This window comes from Aspergillus flavus, chromosome 2 (assembly GCF_009017415.1).
Source record: "Aspergillus flavus chromosome 2, complete sequence".
NCBI lineage: Eukaryota > Fungi > Ascomycota > Eurotiomycetes > Eurotiales > Aspergillaceae > Aspergillus > Aspergillus flavus.
In genome coordinates, this window is record NC_092409.1 from 2,726,222 (window position 1) to 2,744,429 (window position 18,208).

Here is an 18,208-nt window from a genome sequence, read left to right on the forward strand (position 1 = left end):
GGTGGTTCAATTGATTGTATGATATGTAAGGAAACAAGGGAAGGGGTGGAGAGGAGATTGATGTGTATCTTGGTATGGGGTTTTATAGATATATTGTGGAGGGGTGGTTGTTTTAGTTCATGAATGGTGTGGGGATCTTGTTTGTTCTGTTTGGTTACTTGTGCTGTAAGGAGCAGGCGGATGATTATTTTACCTGATCTTTGTGCCTGGTTTATTTGAAGGGGGTTTTATGGGGTTGTTTTCTGTTAAATATTGGAGATGTACAGAATAATGAGATATTGTCTTTTTGAATTGTTTCTTTGAATTATTTCAAAACACTTTTGGTGATGTACTGTGCAATCCGTCTATGTCAAGATAGGCGAATCAATCGAAGATAAACAAATACCCTCCGATCTAGAGTATGCTTGAACTTATAGAGTACCATTCCAACGCCGTAATATGCAATCACTAGATAACAGATAGTTCCGGAATTGATCCGGGATAAGACTAGGAGAGATAGGAAAGAGATGATGAGAGAGAAAAGGTCGGTCGTGAAACAACTTCGTACTGGTATCCGTCGGTCATATGTTGGTCGTGGTTAATGACGTGTCATAGGGGCATCAAATAAAATATGTACAGTAGCGTATACAATAGCGGTCATAGGCTGTCGTTGGGAGATATAGAATGGGAGATTTCAAGATCAAGCAGTAAACATAAGTCGCAATCTGCTGGATCGCTTCTTCTTCTCTTTGGGTTGCGCGTCCCGGTCTGAGTGATGAGAGTGGTGAGAGTGATGTGAATGGTGGGAGTCCGCTTTCGACGGAGCTTTGGAAGGAGCCCTAGATGGAGCTCGGGAGGGTGCCTTCGATGGAGCTTTGCTTGGGGCTCTCGATGGCGCCTTAGACGGCGCCTTGGATGGCGCTTTTGATGAAATACCGAAGAAGGACTTAGTCGGTGCCTTGGAAGCCACGTATGACTCTGGCCTTTCATCCAATCGGGTAGGCGCGCGAGATCTTGGGGGGCGTGAACGATGAGACCGGTGAGATGATGCCCTCGATTCCTCGTCGTCGAACTTGAAACGAGGGTCCCGCATCATGCGTGCAGTGGTCACATCGATGCCGGACATCATAGCAGCAGTTGGGGTGATGAATTCACCATCGACAGAGGTGCCGATGCTCTCATCGGCTGCATCGGCGACACCACGTCGCCACATTTCAACACCGCTGAGGCATTCGGTGTTGATCTCTACCATGTCATCCATACCGACGGACTCACCCGGTCGAGGGCCGAGCCCGCGGTCTGGTCCTCGACTGACTTCGTTACCGTTACCGGACATTTGCTTGATGATTTTGTAGCCGCCAAACATGACAATTGTCGCAGTGAGACCAACACCGGCGGCGATGAGAAACTGCGGGCTGGCAAGCAGTGCGAAAACGGCAGGGGCTGCCGATTTGAGCGACGAAAGTGCGGCCGGGGCCATCTTCGAGGCTATTTTACTGATCTCGGCCAGGGTGAGTGCAACTGCGGCCATGGCATCGGGATTCTTCTGAAGATGAGCAATCGTGGCCGTGGCACTATGATGTACACAGTTGGCTTCCTCCATGAGCCATTGTGCGCGGTTTACTAGACCACTTAGTTCTGGGTCCTCAATCTTCTGCAGTTGGTTTTGTTGTGGCGGAGCCTTGGTCAACACGTGAGGATTGTAGTCGCCGTACGCCAGGTCCATGTCGATGTGTGCATCTGACTTTGAGCGACTAGTTGTCGGTCGAGCTTCGGGCCCCCGCATGGCGATATCATGATGGGTATGTCGACGGACTAGGTCCTGTGGGCGGTCATAGTAAGAATCCGGGCGCGACGCAACGGAACCGCGGTCCTGCTCATATTCATAGTCGTCGTCGTAGTAGTGCCGGGCATGGTGGCTGCGGCCCGAATGGTGTCGCGAACGATTTCTCCGCGAAGAGGCGACGGAGGGCGCATCGTCAATCGTATAATTTTGTATCGCCTTCAGAGCTTCTCTTTCGGCGATAATAGCATTCCGCTCTGATTGGAATTGGGCCTTGCGGGCGCTATATGCATTCTTGGCATTGCTGAAAACACCAAACAATTGCTTGCTCTGCCAGACAAAGCTGTTAGAAAATGTCGTATGAACCACAGAGGACATGACACCTACCGTACTCACTACCTTGCCGGACTTATCAATCACGGCAATGGTCTCGCCGAACGGGGCCATTATAATTGACTAGCAGTATAGCACTGCTTAATTCTTGGAATGGTGATCAATGTCGAGGTCACGACCGACTTTCTAGTCAATCGCGATGTTGATCCGTCCGCATCAAAGTCCGTCCTAAGGGATGCTGATAGGCGATCGCTTATAAAGTGACAAGCGAATAGCCCCGAGACGAGCGGTGTAAGGTCGAGTATATATATATCGAAACTAAGCCCACCGGGTGGAGAATCGACCCGATCTTTTAAACTTTGGGAAAGAAAATTATCGTTCTAGGCCCGGAAGAAAACAAACGAAAAGCAGCAGGGCTGAATGGGCTCATATAATAAAGAATGAGATGGCAAATTTGTATGCACGAAAAGCTGGTGCCTGATGGAAACAGTTTCCGCCCAGCTGTGGTCAGGGATATATACAATCAGACGGCGATTTCCGGAGAGTTAACAAGTATGTTGGAAAGTCAAACGACCAAACGATACGAAACCGCTTTGCATCGGAGAAAAAGGCCACGAACGAGGTGTTCTGATAAGTCAAATAATTGGAAGGGAAAAAATTGGTAGAGGGGGAAAATGAGGGGGCTGGGCGGGTTGAAAAAGGACGAGATAGACTCAGGCGCCTAAAATGGGCACGAAGTAACGAGCAGGATTAAACACCGCCAAAAGCGTACGGTTGGGTGTCGATGACGCTCAGTAACAAGGCAGCCGATTTTGGTGAAAAAATGCCTTGGGAAATAGACTGTGAATGGCTGTTCGTATAAACTGTGCCGCGACCAATCGGTGGGGTCAGTGTTCGCTGTCACCGCACACCCTGACAGCCCTATTGGTGTCCCTGTGGGGTGCCAATCGCCTCATTGAAGATCCGTTGGGTAGAAGGAGAGGGGAAGACAATGTTTTCGTTGTCTGTACCTGATAATGAGGCAAATAGTCCGGCGTCCGAGTGTTATCTCGGCGATGACGCATCCTATTTCCTTCTCGGAAAGAATACATCCAACTCATTCAACTAGAATAGAAACGAGTCTAGTCAGGGGAAGCGAAAAACCCCATGACATGGAAGGCACATGTCCAAAGGAATGGCGGTGATGCTGGCCGGCGTGATTGGTCAATGCTATCACCGCCACTGTGGCTGGTGTTGTGCCGCCACACCCGCAGGGAGATACCATACCATACCATACGCAGGCCTACGATTCTGGGCTGTAAATGATTTTTATATAGAACATCGAATTGGATCCAAGGAGAAGGGCTGTACGATATGGCTCCACGAAAATCGGCAGTGCTACCGATAAAAAGACCATTTCAGATAGCTGCCCAGAAGGTCGTACAGCCAGCCCGCAATATGCAGCGTAACCCGATCAATGCTGCGCAATGATGATCAGGGGCTCGAATCAAACTCACTCTTGGTCGATTTCTGTGGACCACACTGGCGGATCGATTCCATGCCGTCGAGGATTAATATGCAGCTTCCCACTGATAGCAACCGTGCCCGGTTTCAAAGGGACCCCGTTATCTCACATATAGGGCCAGTATGCCACCTTTTCAAACTTCCTTGACCATTAATTTTCTTCGTACCCTGTACCGCACATCTCACTGATGGTTTTCGAACCATGTCTCCAAGCAAAAATGACGCGTTAATAGCTCGTTTACTCTGGGAACCCAGGTCAGTTATTTTCTCGTATAGATCCACGCATTTGTTACTCTTTTCCAGGGTGGATGTAAGTTTTGAGGGTAAAGATAGAGAGAATGATGGGTCAGAGAATTAAAGAAAGTTTCAACGTGTTGACCGACCGCAGGCAGAGGTGTTGTGGCAGATATCCATTCCACCAGAAAAAAGGTAGGTAATAGGTTGTTGCTCGACGGTGTTGTTGTTCGCTGGTGCACCGCCACACTTTTTGTGCATTTGCCATACATCACCGCCATTGAAATCACGACATTTGGTCCAGTCCCAAGACCTTACCGTTTTGGGACAATTGACTCAACTTCCTTTTTGCTTTCTCATGCAATACTCTTTTCCACCTTGATGTACTAAAAATCTCCAATTTTTGTATATCCGTTTCTCTCTTTGACGTATATCCCCCAATAATACTGGCTTGTACAGAGGAAGAGTGGCTGCAAGAGTGTCACGTGGAACCACACCGTTGATCAATTGATATCCGAATAGAATACATCGGCTGAGACTTTTTCGGCCATTGCGTGCCAGCGATGGACCACACAGTACTACATGAATCGGATAGCACATCCGAAATTGATGAGCAGACTAAAACCTGGGAATCTGATCCGCGCTCTATAACTACGCACCTCACGGACGATGACGCGAATGACTCCAATGCGATGATTGAATGTGGCATCGGCCACCGTGTTCAGGCCAGTCGGTCTGTCCTAGCGCTAGTCTTAGACGATGACTGCGTGTTTGCTGGTCTCCAGGGCGGAGACATTGTAGTATGTGCCGGAGCGATTTTCCTTACTCCGTTGCAACTCTAAATTGGCTTACCTCCGATAGGCATGGTCCTTACAGACATACGAGCTTGTGCTCTCGGTGCATGCTCACCAGGAAAGCGTTCTAGATCTTCATCTCTCCGAGGACAAAGAGTTGCTCTTCTCCAGCGGCGGAGATTCAGTCGTCAATGTAATCCTACCCTCTAACATGATTCACGCAAAGTGAGGTTTAACATGCATAGGTGTGGTCGACGAGGACCTTCGATCGCTTGTACTCGATTCACTCCCACCATGACGTAGGTGATATTTTCGCAGTGGCCTACTCATCAAGCTTGAAGACGATCTATTGCGCCGGTCAGAACACCAGTATCCAGGTAAGTTCTCAGCCGACTTCGCTTGAATGACCCTTCTGACGTGGCACAGTGGTGTGATATCTCACAAGCTGATGCGGCTGCCACACAATTGTCAGCGGCTCACCTGTCGAGAAGGACCCATAGGTTCTTTGATTCTCGGGGTCCTGATGGCACTCGTGCTCCCAGACCGGAGGCGGGAGCGGACGGAAGCCATTCGGTCACGCAGGGTGGGCAAGTTCTCACCTTTAAACGTGATCACCACAGGATATTCTCCCACCATGGCTATGTATACACGATGCTCCTGGTCCGAGGGCTGGTTGAGTCGGCGCCATCTGAGGAAGTACTCATCACCGGTGCTGGGGATGGCGTTGTCAAACTTTGGAGTCTGGATCAGGACAAAACCAACGCGGCGCCGTCCCAGATGGCAAAGCTGCAGAATGGTGACCCAGTACTCTCCATCGCGGTTGACGGGTCATTTCTCTATTGTGGCCTCGCAGGTGGCGCATTAAACATTTGGAACCTAGACTCTCATCAGCTTGTTAAACGCATCACTAGGCACACCGGCGATCTGTGGGCGGTAGATATCATCCATGGAGTGGCTGTGTGTGGCGACTCAAACGGAATCGTCAAGGTAGTACTTCTCTATCCGACCTTCCAGAAGACGTATCTAATATGTTCTGGGATTAGAAATTTAACTCTCGATTTGAGGAGGTTGGTAGCTGGGCCGCTCATGAGGGAACAATGCTCGCGTCGGCCGCTGGTCGGCACAAAGACCGATTTATTTATGCTTCAGGAGGAAACGACAACACTGTTGGTATCTGGGATTTGACAGACGTGTCCCTAAAGCAGAACGAACTACCTCCTATCAACAACGGTAAGAGACGATGCGATCCTGAATAAACATTGTTGCTAACGACGTACAGATGAAATGGTCAACTGCCTTGCCAAGTTTGTCGCTTTCAAGACAGTTTCAGCTAGCCCCAAATTCGCGGGCGAATGCAATCAAGGTGCAGCGTTTCTGCGAAGACACTGCGTTTATCTGGGAGCAAAAACGAAGCTTCTCACCACCGGGAAAGACACGAATCCAATTGTCTACGCACGGTTTAACGCAACTTCCTCGGAGAAGATTGACAAAACTATTTTGTTCTACGGCCACTACGATGTTGTTGGGGCTGATGCCAACCTTACCAAGTGGAAAACGGATCCCTACCAGCTTACTTCGATGGATGGTTTCTTATACGGCCGCGGTGTATCCGACAACAAGGGCCCCATCTTGGCGGCTTTATACGCGGCTGCGGATCTTGCACGCCAAAAAGCGCTCCGATGCAATGTTGCTTTCCTCATCGAAGGTGAGGAAGAATCGGGTTCCCAGGGCTTCCATGAAACCGTTCGACAACACAAGGAGCAGATTGGTTCGGTGGACTACATCCTGCTTGCCAACAGTTACTGGCTGGATGACTACAACCCCTGCTTGACCTACGGACAACGTGGTGTCGTCCATGCGAACCTGATTGTAACTAGCGACCACCCCGACCTTCATAGCGGTATTGATGGAAGTGCACTGCTGGATGAACCGCTAAAGGACCTTACGTTGCTGATCGGCACTCTAGTGGGGCCTAAAGGCCGCATTAATCTCCCCGACTTCCGGGACCGAGTCTTGCCTCTCCCTGAGGCCGAGAAGCAGCGATATGCGGACATCGCGCAGATCCTTCTGCAACAGCACCCCGAGATTACCGATCGCGATGCCTTGATTGACTCACTTATGCATCGGTGGAGGGAGCCAGCCCTTACCATTCACTCCATCGAGGTGCCGGGCAATAGCAAGAGCACGACGACAACCATCTCACGCCGGGCGAAAGCCAGTGTATCCATTCGTTTAGTGCCAAACCAGGAAGCAGACGATGTTGCAGCAAGTTTGACCATGTATGCGCAGGAACAATTTGATCTCCTGGAATCGCAAAACGACCTGACGGTTGAGATCACGGGTAAATCCGATCCCTGGTTAGGTGATCCAGACAACGAGATGTTCGAGACTCTTGCGGAGGCTATCACAGCGGCCTGGACGCCAGACAGGCAGGGCCAGAAACATCAATATCCTCCAGTTCAGCGGAACCTACAAGACCGAACGGTCAGCAAGCTATCCAAGGAGCCAGGTCCTCGACTTACTCGGAAAGATTCTTCGGATAGCCTTGCTTCCCATATTGATCGTATCATCATGTCGTCGACTACATCTTCAGCAAGGAAGGCCGAGACGCGTCAACGCAGCTCTCTCAGCATGGGCGTGCCGACCTCCTCGACACTAACCAGCAAATCAAGTCCCGCAGTTGTGTCGCGTGACTCCACCAGAGAAACATCTCCCTCGCCTCAGGGAGAAACGCCTCCCCCTCCCGAACCGGTGCCCGGGCCGTCCGACGTCCGTCCTATATATATCCGCGAGGGAGGATCTATTCCGACAATCCGTTTTCTGGAGAAGGAATTCTCGGCGCCGGCAGCCAATCTTCCCTGCGGGCAGGCGAGCGATAATGCGCATTTGTACAATGAGAGGCTGCGCGTGCAGAACTTGTACAAGAGTCGGGAGATCTTTAGCTATGTATTTTCGCGCCTGCCGGAGAGGGAGCGTAAGTGATCTACCAAGAGGTGTTTAAGTGGATTAAGCAGAGTTAGAGCATAATATTTAATGGGGAGAAAGTCAGTTTCATTCGGAACGATCTTTATTAGTATTTCTCAATTTCCTTTCAACGTTGGCGCAAATTTAACAAAGTTGAATATTGATATGATAAGAATCAATAGATTCCGGGTTGCACTAGATTGGCTATAAGAAAAATAATGTGAAGTGAAGCGCCCAGCAGTTTACTTTGAAAGGAGATGGTAAATTACTGAAGGGTTACCAACGCGAAAGGTCCATCCCATTTTATATTGACTCAGAACCAGGTAAATACCTGAAACGGTAGCTTTGCCAAAAAGGCGTGAGACGCCAATTATACGTTATTTCTCATGTCTTTGAAAGAGTGAAGAGTAATACTGCATATCAACCCCCTATAATGCTACTTGTATATCAACCTATCTACGACAACAAGCGCCCAAAGTAAATTTTTAGAGTATAGTAGGTAAGCAAGAATGTGTTGTGATAAGGGTTGAACTAGGAAAAGATACGCTAGTACAAGAGCAATCAAAGCAGGTCATGAGGTCGGACATCACTGCCAATGCAAGTGACCAATGTGTCCAAGCTATCCAACCCCATGCCATCGTTCCAAATGTTATCAGTCTTGATACCTGAGATAAACAAAAACATCAATTATGCCATTGTCGGTGCTTTGAGTTCAGACTTTCTCCATGAGAAATTTGTTTTCCCGAGCCACCTCTGCATCGTCTTCACGCTATGTCTTTCCTCAGAAGCGCTGACCACCTCGCGCCGTTGTTGACTTCTGCATCATCTCTGTTACAGAGAGTATCGCTGTCGGAATCATTATCATCATCCTCTTCACTCTCTTCACTTTCCTCACTTTCCTCACTTTCCTCACTTTCCTCACTTTCCTCACTTTCCTCACTTTCCTCACTTTCCTCACTTTCCTCACTTTCCTCACTTTCCTCACTTTCCTCACTTTCCTCACTTTCCTCACTTTCCTCAGTCTCTTCACTATCATCTTCATCAGTACTTCTTTTTTCCTCAACCTCCTCTTCTCCGCCCTTTTCTCTATCTACCACCTCGTCATCCTCCCTCTCAAGAGACCCATAGTCCAACCCTCCAACACAAGCCCCATCCCAATTCCTAGGAACGCTCAAAAGCCTCGACCTCCCCAACTCAAAGAACCCCTCCTGCAGCCCACCCACAACATCAAAAACAACCTCCAAGTCACGTCCCAGAGGACTCTCCACTCCACAGCCCGGCACAACCGATAAATCCCTCTTCAACCTTTTCGCTAGTCCCAGGGGATCCCTGTCACGTATGAAAGCCCCGATATCCATTTCCGGGAGGGGGATACTATCCGGAGAGAGGATGTGGGCTAGCACGTGGTTCATTTCCACGATGTCCAGGTTATGGTCGTGACAGGTGCGGGTGAAGAGGAGGGATACTGGGACTGAGTTTAGGAGGGCGGATGTTGGGGTTGTGGTTGTGAGGAGTTGGTTGAAGGTGGGGAGTTCTTTGGTGAGGTATTTGTTGATGGTTGTCCAGAAGGGTCTGTTCCAGGTTGGTTGGTTTGTGGTGGGGTGTGAGTGGGTGTGATACAAAGAGGGAGCATAGTGTAGGACTCTGATCGGGTTGAAGAAATCCATTTCCTTCTTGGTGCTTGGGGGGATGAAGTTCTTGTAGCGGTGGAGGAGGACTTGGAGGTGGAGGGTTAGGGTTTCGTTGGAGAAGGCTTGGAGGTCCGTTTTGGAGAAGCTGAGGTTGAGGTCTAGGACGGTGGTTGCTGGGGTGGTGCTTAGGGGTTCTGTGATGAGGAATTTGGTTTTCAGGTCGGTTTCGATTTGGTGGATTTTGGGGTGGAGGGCTTTGATTTGGAAGCCGGGTTGCATTGATGCTGTACGCTTCTGGAGCCATGCTTTGTATGCCTGCAGGCCGGTTTGTGTGGTTGGTTGGGTGAGGGAGAGGAGATTGTTGCAAAGTGTTTTGTACTCCTGCAGGCGAAGGCGGGTTTGTAGAGGTGGGTTGTAGTGTGGGTGGGAGAGGAGGGAGGAAGCGAACTTGATGCGGTCTGTGATAGTGTGCTTGTCTGAGGTGTGGATTGGAGGTAGTGTTTTCGGTGCTGTGAAGGGGTGTATTGGTGGGATGTTTTGGGTGAGGTTGTATGTAGGATTGAGGTAGTCTGGTTCTGGGGAAGTTTGAGGGAGACGGGGAGAGGAGGTAGTGGGTGTGAGGACGGTGTTAAAGAATGAAGATGAGAAGGTCTTGGGGCACTCCATTGTAGGCTGGTGTGATGTGGCCTTGTTTGGATGGATTGGTGGTGTAGATTTGATGAGCATAGTAGATAGTGATGATAGGGGTATAGAGGTTGTAGAAGGAGGGCCTATATAGAACCTTCAAGTGGTGCAGCTGGTTCAAGTAGAAAAGATAGTTCAAACAAGTTGCGTAGCTGGTATGATAGATCCGCGAGGTGGTGAGAAGAGGAAACCATATTCGCAATTGTGTAGCGAGATAGGTCATGAGAATATAGGATGTCATGATGTCGTGGAGAAGCGTCAGTATTATGTGATTCAATCGTATATATATCACTCTGATACATTGTTAATCGATACATGTATTATTGGCACAGGATGAAAAGAACAACCAAGGATGCAACCATATCTGACTCAATGAAACTCGTATCGTCGTCAATGCAATGCTCAAAATCAACCCGATAAAGGCTTCCTTCCAATAACAACATGCAGATTCACCACCGGCAAAACATTCCGACAGCGAGTCTCCAGCTCCTCCACCAACCGTTCGGTCCGGTCCACGGCATCCTTCTCTTCCGTCACCTCTCCGGTTCCTAGCATCGACTTCGGCAGCAATGACCGCAAGACCTGGACTAGCCATGCCCGTGCGGAATTATGCAAATACGGCTTGTCAATGGTATTGTACGACTGCCGGGATACATCCTCGAAACCGACTAGTTTGGCTAGCTTCTCGATCAGTACCGGCGCCGTCGGACATAGTCCCAGGTTCACCGCTGCCGACGCGACAGTCTCCTGCATGCGGAGAATGAACGGATCGGGCGATGATTCCGCGGTAGAGAACGCAGTTGTGTCGCAGTCGTCCCATTGGAGATAGCCTCCTGGTTCTGCGTACTTCTGTTAACATGGTTAGGATATAGAAAAGGGAAGGAACGTACTCAGCAGCTCAAATATGTTACGCATCGACTGAAGATAATCTTCTTCCTTGAGGGCACCGACGAGGAGCCGGAGGTGTACTAAATCATATCGGCCTCTGTGCTTTGGGGGAAACCGATTGCGCATGTCATGAGTGGAGAGATGAAGTTCATGAGTGGGTGCAATATCCTTGGAGAATGGGTATTGGGCGGAGGAGATATCGAAGCCGTGGAGATAGAGACGATCGGTAGGATGCACTTTGGGGGCCGTGATGAGGGACGAAAGCCATATCCTTAGGTCTATTAGCACGCCATTGTACTTTTGTTGGAAGCCAAAAACGAAAAGAAAGAGAGAACTGGGCACACTCACCCAGTCCCCGTTGCAACGTCTGCTATAGCCGTGATATTCTCTATCGGGATTGCAGGATGGATGGGTTTACCCCCAATTAAGTCGACGAGGAAGTTATGCTGGGCATTGAGTCTGTGCCATTAGCTTTTATCCATCAGGATGAGGCAGGCAGCTGAGTAATAAACTACCTACCTGGCAGATTCCTTGGGACTGCGATTCAACAGGTAAACCTCATCGTCTAGGGACACCGAGCCTGTACAGGCCAGAACCTTCTCTAGTCGACGCCAAAGCCTTAACAACAATGTGTGTACGAAGCCCACCATCATGAATTACTGGCTAAAATCCGAGGGAAAGAAACGACTGTCCTCACACCCAAGACACCGGGGCCAATTCCTACATATAACGTCATGACCATCCCCTGTATTCTCCACATGTCAAGTTATGGGTAAGGCATTTCCAAGACGTCAATGGCCATGCACAACACTCAACAGGGTAAACGAGGGAAAAAAGAAAGAACCCCCTGACTCTGTTGTCGAAGCCTAGACCAAGAAGATCCTTAGCAAGTGGACTAAGACCACTCCAACCGTTGACCCAAGGTCTCGGAATGAGCACTAAGGGAAACACTATTTGGCACGAGGGGATCCACTGACAGCAGCGTGGCTTTCCGGCTCGTGGGCTGAGTTTCCACACTAACGCTAACAAGAGCGAGTGGGGAGGCCATGATTCCTGCCAAGGTACTGTTCCGTCCTTCCTTCGGGCTTCGGGGATTGAACATGATTCAGACTAGGAAAGCAATCAGGCAATGTTGCATGGGGTTGCCTTGTGCTCTGATGGGTTCCATGCTTGTTGTCCATCCTAGCTTAGCGAGTCCTGACATAAGTAAGACATGAAGGAAGAGAGAAGAGGAAGGGGTCTATATACCCACTCACATATCTCTTCCTGAGAAAAGGCAGCGCTGCACTGTGAGGGATTTCGAGAAAAAAGAGGTTCGCTAGTCCCAAAGTTGGAGCGAGCCACTTGGTAGTGGAGTCAAACACCGGTAGTAAAAAAATTCAAATGCGGCAGAAAATTCCCGAGGTTCAGGTTTAAGTGTCAAAAGGCTCCACTTGGTCTCGAAGTATGAATGACAATTTCCTTTTTCATGCTGTCGTTCCGGCAAAAAGGACTGGAGCCACGTTCACTTGCAGACCGACATGCATCCGCCATTACATACTCGCGGTCAAATAACAACACCAACGCCACATATATACTTATTCTACAATCTGATTAGGTATCTACACGTAATCTAAGGTACAAAAGTACAAGGTTCATTATCAAATCACCAGATCCTCTTGGCCACCATCTCATACCGTCGAACATGGTCCATGTTCAGCTCCTCCTTGGAATTCTTCTCCTTTTCTTCTTTGGCCTTCAGCCGTCGTAGTCCCTCGGGATCATCCGTGTAAATCCACCGTCGGTGGTCGTCATTGACTTCCACCACCCCCCACCCGCCAAACCGACGACTGCCCTCTACCGCATATTCTCGTGCGCGGGGCGGGCCACTGTTCTCATGAGACGATTGCTCTGTCTCCCGCTGTTTCATCGCTCGATAGCGGGAGCGAGCATAAGCCAATAATACCATTCCCAGTAGCAGCTTCACGATCAGTAACACCACATATCCCGTCAGAATGAGAACGACGGTGAAGATGTACACGGACTGCGCTGGGGATGGCATGGTATTCGCTAGGAGCTGCTGGAAAAAAGCGTTCATATGTGCCGCAGATGCTGGCACGATCGTCCGCAGTGTCAACGGCGGCGGGGACGGGATTGGAGCGGGGACATAGTGGCTGTAGATAGAAGATAACGATGTCGACTCCACAGCCGTAGACGAAGGGTGTTGCGGCAACAAAGCGGCCAGGAACATCTGATACGTCTGGACAGAAACCCGAAAGAAGAGGCATGACAACGGGATGACCGGAAGTCCCAACCGACGCGTCAAATTCTGATCTCCAAAGGCATTCGTGTAGTAGTCTTTGGTCAGAATGTCCAAGAAGCGCTTGTAGATGACGGGGCGTGTGTTATTGAATTTGCCTATGTATGCATGTTTGAGCCAGTCAACAAGCATCTCGGATCCCAATACGACCAAAAAGGGCCCGAGGACCTGGGCGAGAGTGGGGAGAAACGAATTCACATGACTGAAGGACGCAATGATGGATGAAGGCACAATCGTGAACGATTGCGGTAGGATCGACGACATGGTTCGTGGTGGCGTCGACAACGGTGTGCTATTGGTGCTCGTCGACTGACTGGTAAAACTGGAGCCCAGGTTGCCAATGAAGTTGAACGCGCCCGTCTCGACGATATTGCGCGAAGCAATGATGGTGAGCATAAGCCAAAGCTGAAAGCGCTCCACCACATCTGCGCAAGTCAACTGAAACAAGTTTTCTTTCTCAAATTTCTTAAAGACAGTAGACTTAATTTCGACAAACTGATTCGACAGCAGTAAAGAGAGTAAAGCATTCGAGTATGAATTGACAGCCACATTCAGCGTCATGACCTGATAAAAAAGCGCCGTGGCATGTACTACCGTGTAGGCCAACGCCAACAAGAAGAGCCCGAACGGCCGGAAGACTTTGCTTCGTCCATTCGGCCGACGTTCCAGAGCCTCCCGCGAGAAAAGACACTCCAGCACATCCTGTCCGATGGCTGCAAATAGCCGGTCACTGACCTCCAACACATTGTAGATCACGTAGAGTTTGATCGCAGCCTGTCCTCGGATCCAGTGATACATTCGGCTCGCGTCAAAATACATGAGAACAGCGCATGTGGCGATCATTAGTAGACCCTTGAGAATGTCCGCCTTATCGTCAGGAAGCAATGTGGACGGAATGGACTTTTGTCGACGGTGCTGATACTTGTGATGTGTATCGGAGCGGCACCGTCTGCGCGCCTCCGCTGCTTTCGTTTTCACATCTCGTTCAGTCCCAGCTGACTCCTGTCGCGACCGGCCTTCGGCTTCTGAAACCAGGCGTTGCTCGTCCGTTCCGTCTCCAGATATCTTGTTGCGCCTTCGCCATACTCTTCCCACGCCTTTAATGATAAAGCCGGACAGGAACCGAAACTCGACGCCCAGATTAACCATCCAAGATTCTAGCAATATATACAAAGCTTTCACGAAGCGAAGAGGAAGTATAGTAAAGGAATAGAGCCATGAGTCTAAGCAAGCCAGTATTCCAAACCAAAAGACCTGCTCTAGCACTGGCGGAAGCATAAAAAAGTTCATCAGCCGCTCAAGCTTTACGCGAGAGGACTCATACGGAAAGTCGCTGGAGGCTGAGGGATGGATGTACAAGGGGGAAGGTCGGCCCGATGCAAGTTCTAATTGTAGGTAAGTCGGAATAGACAAAGGAGGGAGGGGAATAGACGGTGGCATGGGTGAAGGCAGTGTAGAATCGGACATTTCTGGTGCAGGATTCAGGTGTTTAGATTCTGATCCCCGGCCTATGCTGGGACGATCATGCTTCGAGCGGGATGCCCACGTTTGTGCAAGGCGTTCGTTGCTAGGTAGCGTTTGTCGTCGAGCAGAGGTTGGGGTAGAAACGGCCCGTGAGCTTTGTGAACGATGTCGAGTAGACGACGTGGGCGGTCTCGCCAAGCCTCCGTCAAGAGTGAATTCTTTGTTTGTTCGGGATTTCGTGGCATGATCGGGTGGAAACTTTATATCGTTCAATAGCGGCGAGGCTTCGTCCGTCGAAGTCGTTTGCGAGTTTGAAGCATGCGTTTGGTCAGAAACAACCCTGCGACTATGTTCGCTATCCGCCGCGCGATAAGGAATCGACTGAGGTGACGACGTGAGCTCTTCTATTTTGGCGGGAGATAATTTCGGAACCCGCTCTCGATCCGTATCCTGGTTCCTGACAGGAGAGACTTCCCCAGACCACTGGTTAAGGACAGTCGCAACTTCGGGTCCATCAATGACATCTACCAAAGAAGTCCTATGGGGCGTGTTACCATTAACACCGCCAGGTCCCTGAGAGTGCTCAAAGACCATGCCAAAAGCCTGGTCGGGTGGTAAGGAGTACTGTGCGTTCTTCTGGTCGCCATTCGTAGTTCGCTGGCTTGGAGACCGGTGATGGCTAGCGCTGTGTCCATTGACCTGCGAACCATTTCGGTGTGGCTCTGCACCCAAAGATCTTCTCTTCGTTGCATCTGGGGCTTCAGAGACCACCGGAGCTTCGAAGCCGTCATCTAGCAGGTTCAAAGGTGACGGTTGGAGCTGTCGGGATCTCCGGGGCATTTTCTCCTGATTTCTAGTTTCCGCTATTGCCTCCGTTTGCCTCTGTCCGGGACTCGGCGATACGCTCTCTGAAAGTGAGGACCCCGCAAAAATGTCCGTGTCCTGCTGCTTGCCGGACCCTTTGTGTAACCCGTCCATCATTCGGGCGACTGCAGAACCTTCCAGTCGAGATGTCGGAAAGTTGCGGGACTTGCGATCATCGTCCGAGGCGACCAAAATTTGAGGAAACTCGTCTTGTTTAGGGGCGAGAGGTGAGAGAAGGGGAGACACCATTGAAAGGAGCGATCAGTGTAGACATGGGATGATTGGCGAGCAGCTGAGCAACGACGCGGTGTCTCGTTTCGAGATTCAGGCGGGATTTGAAGCCATACTGGTATTCAGGCCCTGGGTTTGCCGTCAGAGTCGAGAATTAAGACGCAAAGACGAGGAAGAAGCGCAGTTAGCATGTCCTCCGCAGTCGCTCCCCGAGTCTCTTGTCGGTGAGGGTCGAGCCAAAAGGCGGTCAGACAAGTGGAATCGGAAATGGATTCCACTTTTTTCTTGGCAGTTGTTTGTTTATAGCGGATTTTTTACACTTAACTTCTTGTGGCCGGCAGTCTCAAGATAATATTTCTTGGTTTGATATGTCCAAGTATCAAACTTACAAGTGTATCCATTTATTGATTCATCTTATCCCTCACATTTCTCAAGGAATCTAGCCTAGCTAGGGAAGTATGACGAGAGAAATACTGCCCCCAATCAGGTCACAGTTCCGGTTCCCTACCTTGAAGACGTATTCACGATTTTAGCAGGGCGGAAAAACGTAGGGATATAAGCAAAAACTGTCAAAGTGGATCTCTCGGATTGGTTTTGCCGTCCATCTAGTTCATTCATCAACGGTCTGCCTTCAGCTCAAAGGAATAGAGACAATACATGTTATCAAAGCCGAGGATTTAAGCGTCCTAAGTCTAACTTTCTGCTTTTTTTCACTTCCAACATGGCTTCAGCATACCAGTGCGCGAAGCCGCTCGGTGATGTCCTTCAGTTCTGACTGAGAGACAACAATTACAAGTTATACAAAGCTCCACCGAACAAGCTTATGAAACCCAGTGCAAGGCCCACATCTTTGGTCTATCAGCTTCCCGTCGAAATACTCCACTCAATACTTCTCAATCTCGACCTACGCAGCATAGGGATGCTGCATCGAGTGGACACGCTAGGAAGACAGTTAGTAGAATCACTACCTGCCTACGCCTTATTGAAGACGCACGCCTCACACACGATCTGTATTATCGACGCTACCAAATGCTCTTCATATTTTCCTATAAATTGACTTTTTGCAGAGTTCTGTCATCCATGGTGCGAACATGTCCAGATTTTGGGCCCTTCCTTTACTTACCTAACACACGCGCTCATGCTATAGATGTAGTTATCCTCGAACAGAGTACGGATTGGCGCGAGTAGCTGATGTTTGCTTACACTTTGGACCGAAACAGAAAGATATTATATCACACCCAGTCATTTACAATATTGAACCGCCCCGATACCGCTTTGTCGATGTTACTCAAGCAAAAGCCGTCGGGATGCAGCTTCATGGAAGTCGTAAGGAGATGGAACGGGCATACAAGGCCCGCCTAAAGAGACGTGAAAAGATGAACAACGTCGGGTTCAACAATGGAAAAGGAAACAACGCCAAGGGATCCACTCCGGACACCCTAGACGGCGGTCAGTTCCTATATCCCTGGTCGTAGATGAGGCAACAGTCGCATTTCCAAATTGGGATTCCCGGACACAGACGTTGGAGCCAGGTACCTACTGCCGCGCTTGCACATATAATTGGGAGGAGGGCAAGGCGGATGATTGGAGACGTATAGCGCAAGCTTGGGATCTACATCCTCCCAGCAGAGAAGCCTATTACCGAGCATTGATGAAGGCTGGGTTACCTCAGCATTTTCTAAACTGTCCAGCAGTGAGGGCAAACTATGGTTTTCGAATTAAAGAAGCGGGGCTCCATAAGAGGGATGAGACTTATTTCATTGTTCATCCCAAGAAAAGACTCTGATTCCGATACTAACTTTCGGTTGTTCTACGGTGCTCCATGACATCCTAGACAGAGATCAAAATATGGGACTGGCCAAAATAAGATCTTCATGAAGAAAGCTTCGACTGAGAATTGGAGAAACCAGCAGAATGAAACAATGTGTGCAAGGTGAGCGCAGCATGTAGTCTACCTTGTATCAACGTAACCCCAGAGTTAGATTTCCGTATTTGCTATAGCAATCTGTTAAATACATAACTCCAATCTTATCTTGCCACCTCTTCTCAGAACGTATCATGCTTCCGTGCTCCGTTGCTCGGTTTGCCAAGGTATATCCACGTTGCTTTGTGTATCTGGCGATATACCAGTGGATCTAGCACGGGCGAAGCACATCAGATACCAAATTCTTCAATTGTAACGAGGGTCATGAACACCAATTATTCGCCCACGAATCCAATGCAAGCCAAGAATATATACCAGTCGAAGATCAATGATGGCATTCGCGATAGGCTTCATTCGCTTTCATTGTTTCATGAATGATCAACTCCATTTCTCTTAGATAGCCACAGCAGAGGGGTAGATCTCGATATCAAGGACTATATTCTCCCTCTCCTTCCTCCCACTAGATACAAACGAGGCTTTTAAACCATTTATCGAGAGAGGATGACTACAATATGTTCAAAGTTCTGGTTGACTTGCTTCGCAGTAAGACGACAAGGTGAAGGCGCACAGCTAAGGCTTCTTTAAAGAGTAGCTACGCCCCTAGGTGTTTCACGAACAAGGTTTCTAAGATTC

At 49.4% G+C, this 18,208-nt stretch overlaps 7 protein-coding genes across 7 annotated transcripts; 3 read left to right on the forward strand and 4 right to left on the reverse strand.

The window, feature by feature from the left end:
- Positions 1-268: 268 nt before the first annotated feature.
- F9C07_2277412 (WD repeat protein) lies at positions 269-10,140 on the forward strand. Its single transcript, XM_041284694.2, has 7 exons — positions 269-4,027; positions 4,394-4,632; positions 4,694-4,819; positions 4,872-5,003; positions 5,053-5,613; positions 5,670-5,856; positions 5,906-10,140. The coding sequence occupies exons 1-7, from the start codon at positions 3,937-3,939 to the stop codon at positions 7,606-7,608; spliced, it is 3,039 nt and encodes a 1,012-aa protein (XP_041142699.2). The 5' UTR covers positions 269-3,936; the 3' UTR covers positions 7,609-10,140.
- On the reverse strand, positions 680-2,209 carry F9C07_2973 (uncharacterized protein; the record flags this gene model as incomplete). Its single annotated transcript, XM_071511043.1, has 2 exons — positions 680-2,092; positions 2,150-2,209. 2 exons carry the CDS (start codon positions 2,207-2,209, stop codon positions 680-682), a joined length of 1,473 nt encoding a protein of 490 aa, XP_071363759.1.
- On the reverse strand, positions 8,355-10,140 carry F9C07_2079694 (uncharacterized protein; the record flags this gene model as incomplete). The annotated part of the gene is made up of 2 exons (XM_071508847.1): positions 8,585-10,140; positions 8,355-8,470 (listed from the first exon to the last, which is right to left on the reverse strand). Exons 1-2 carry the CDS (start codon positions 9,945-9,947, stop codon positions 8,355-8,357), a joined length of 1,479 nt encoding a protein of 492 aa, XP_071363760.1. The 5' UTR covers positions 9,948-10,140.
- F9C07_2277414 (uncharacterized protein) lies at positions 10,141-17,685 on the reverse strand. The gene is made up of 4 exons (XM_071510242.1): positions 12,042-17,685; positions 11,313-11,990; positions 10,796-11,252; positions 10,141-10,744 (listed from the first exon to the last, which is right to left on the reverse strand). Exon 1 carries the CDS (start codon positions 15,667-15,669, stop codon positions 12,439-12,441), a length of 3,231 nt encoding a protein of 1,076 aa, XP_071363762.1. The 5' UTR covers positions 15,670-17,685; the 3' UTR covers positions 10,141-10,744; positions 10,796-11,252; positions 11,313-11,990; positions 12,042-12,438.
- On the reverse strand, positions 10,314-11,446 carry F9C07_2970 (putative LaeA-like methyltransferase; the record flags this gene model as incomplete). Its single annotated transcript, XM_071511042.1, has 4 exons — positions 10,314-10,744; positions 10,796-11,064; positions 11,142-11,252; positions 11,313-11,446. 4 exons carry the CDS (start codon positions 11,444-11,446, stop codon positions 10,314-10,316), a joined length of 945 nt encoding a protein of 314 aa, XP_071363761.1.
- On the forward strand, positions 16,373-17,437 carry F9C07_2099777 (uncharacterized protein; the record flags this gene model as incomplete). Its single annotated transcript, XM_071508908.1, has 4 exons — positions 16,373-16,406; positions 16,448-16,602; positions 16,872-17,100; positions 17,127-17,437. The coding sequence occupies 4 exons, from the start codon at positions 16,373-16,375 to the stop codon at positions 17,435-17,437; spliced, it is 729 nt and encodes a 242-aa protein (XP_071363763.1).
- Positions 17,526-18,058, forward strand: F9C07_2968 (uncharacterized protein; the record flags this gene model as incomplete). The annotated part of the gene is made up of 3 exons (XM_071511041.1): positions 17,526-17,584; positions 17,702-17,742; positions 17,973-18,058. The coding sequence occupies 3 exons, from the start codon at positions 17,526-17,528 to the stop codon at positions 18,056-18,058; spliced, it is 186 nt and encodes a 61-aa protein (XP_071363764.1).
- Between the last annotated feature and the right edge of the window lie 150 nt (positions 18,059-18,208).

Coding starts and splice junctions, on each gene's coding strand:
- F9C07_2277414 (XM_071510242.1), bottom strand. CDS start 15,669: ATGGTGTCTCCCCTTCTCTCACCTCTCGCCCCTAAACAAGACGAGTTT.
- F9C07_2277412 (XM_041284694.2), top strand. CDS start 3,937: ATGATGGGTCAGAGAATTAAAGAAAGTTTCAACGTGTTGACCGACCGC. Junction 4,028..4,393: donor TCCATTCCACCAGAAAAAAG/GTAGGTAATAGG, acceptor ATTGCGTGCCAG/CGATGGACCACACAGTACTA. Junction 4,820..4,871: donor GCGGAGATTCAGTCGTCAAT/GTAATCCTACCC, acceptor TAACATGCATAG/GTGTGGTCGACGAGGACCTT.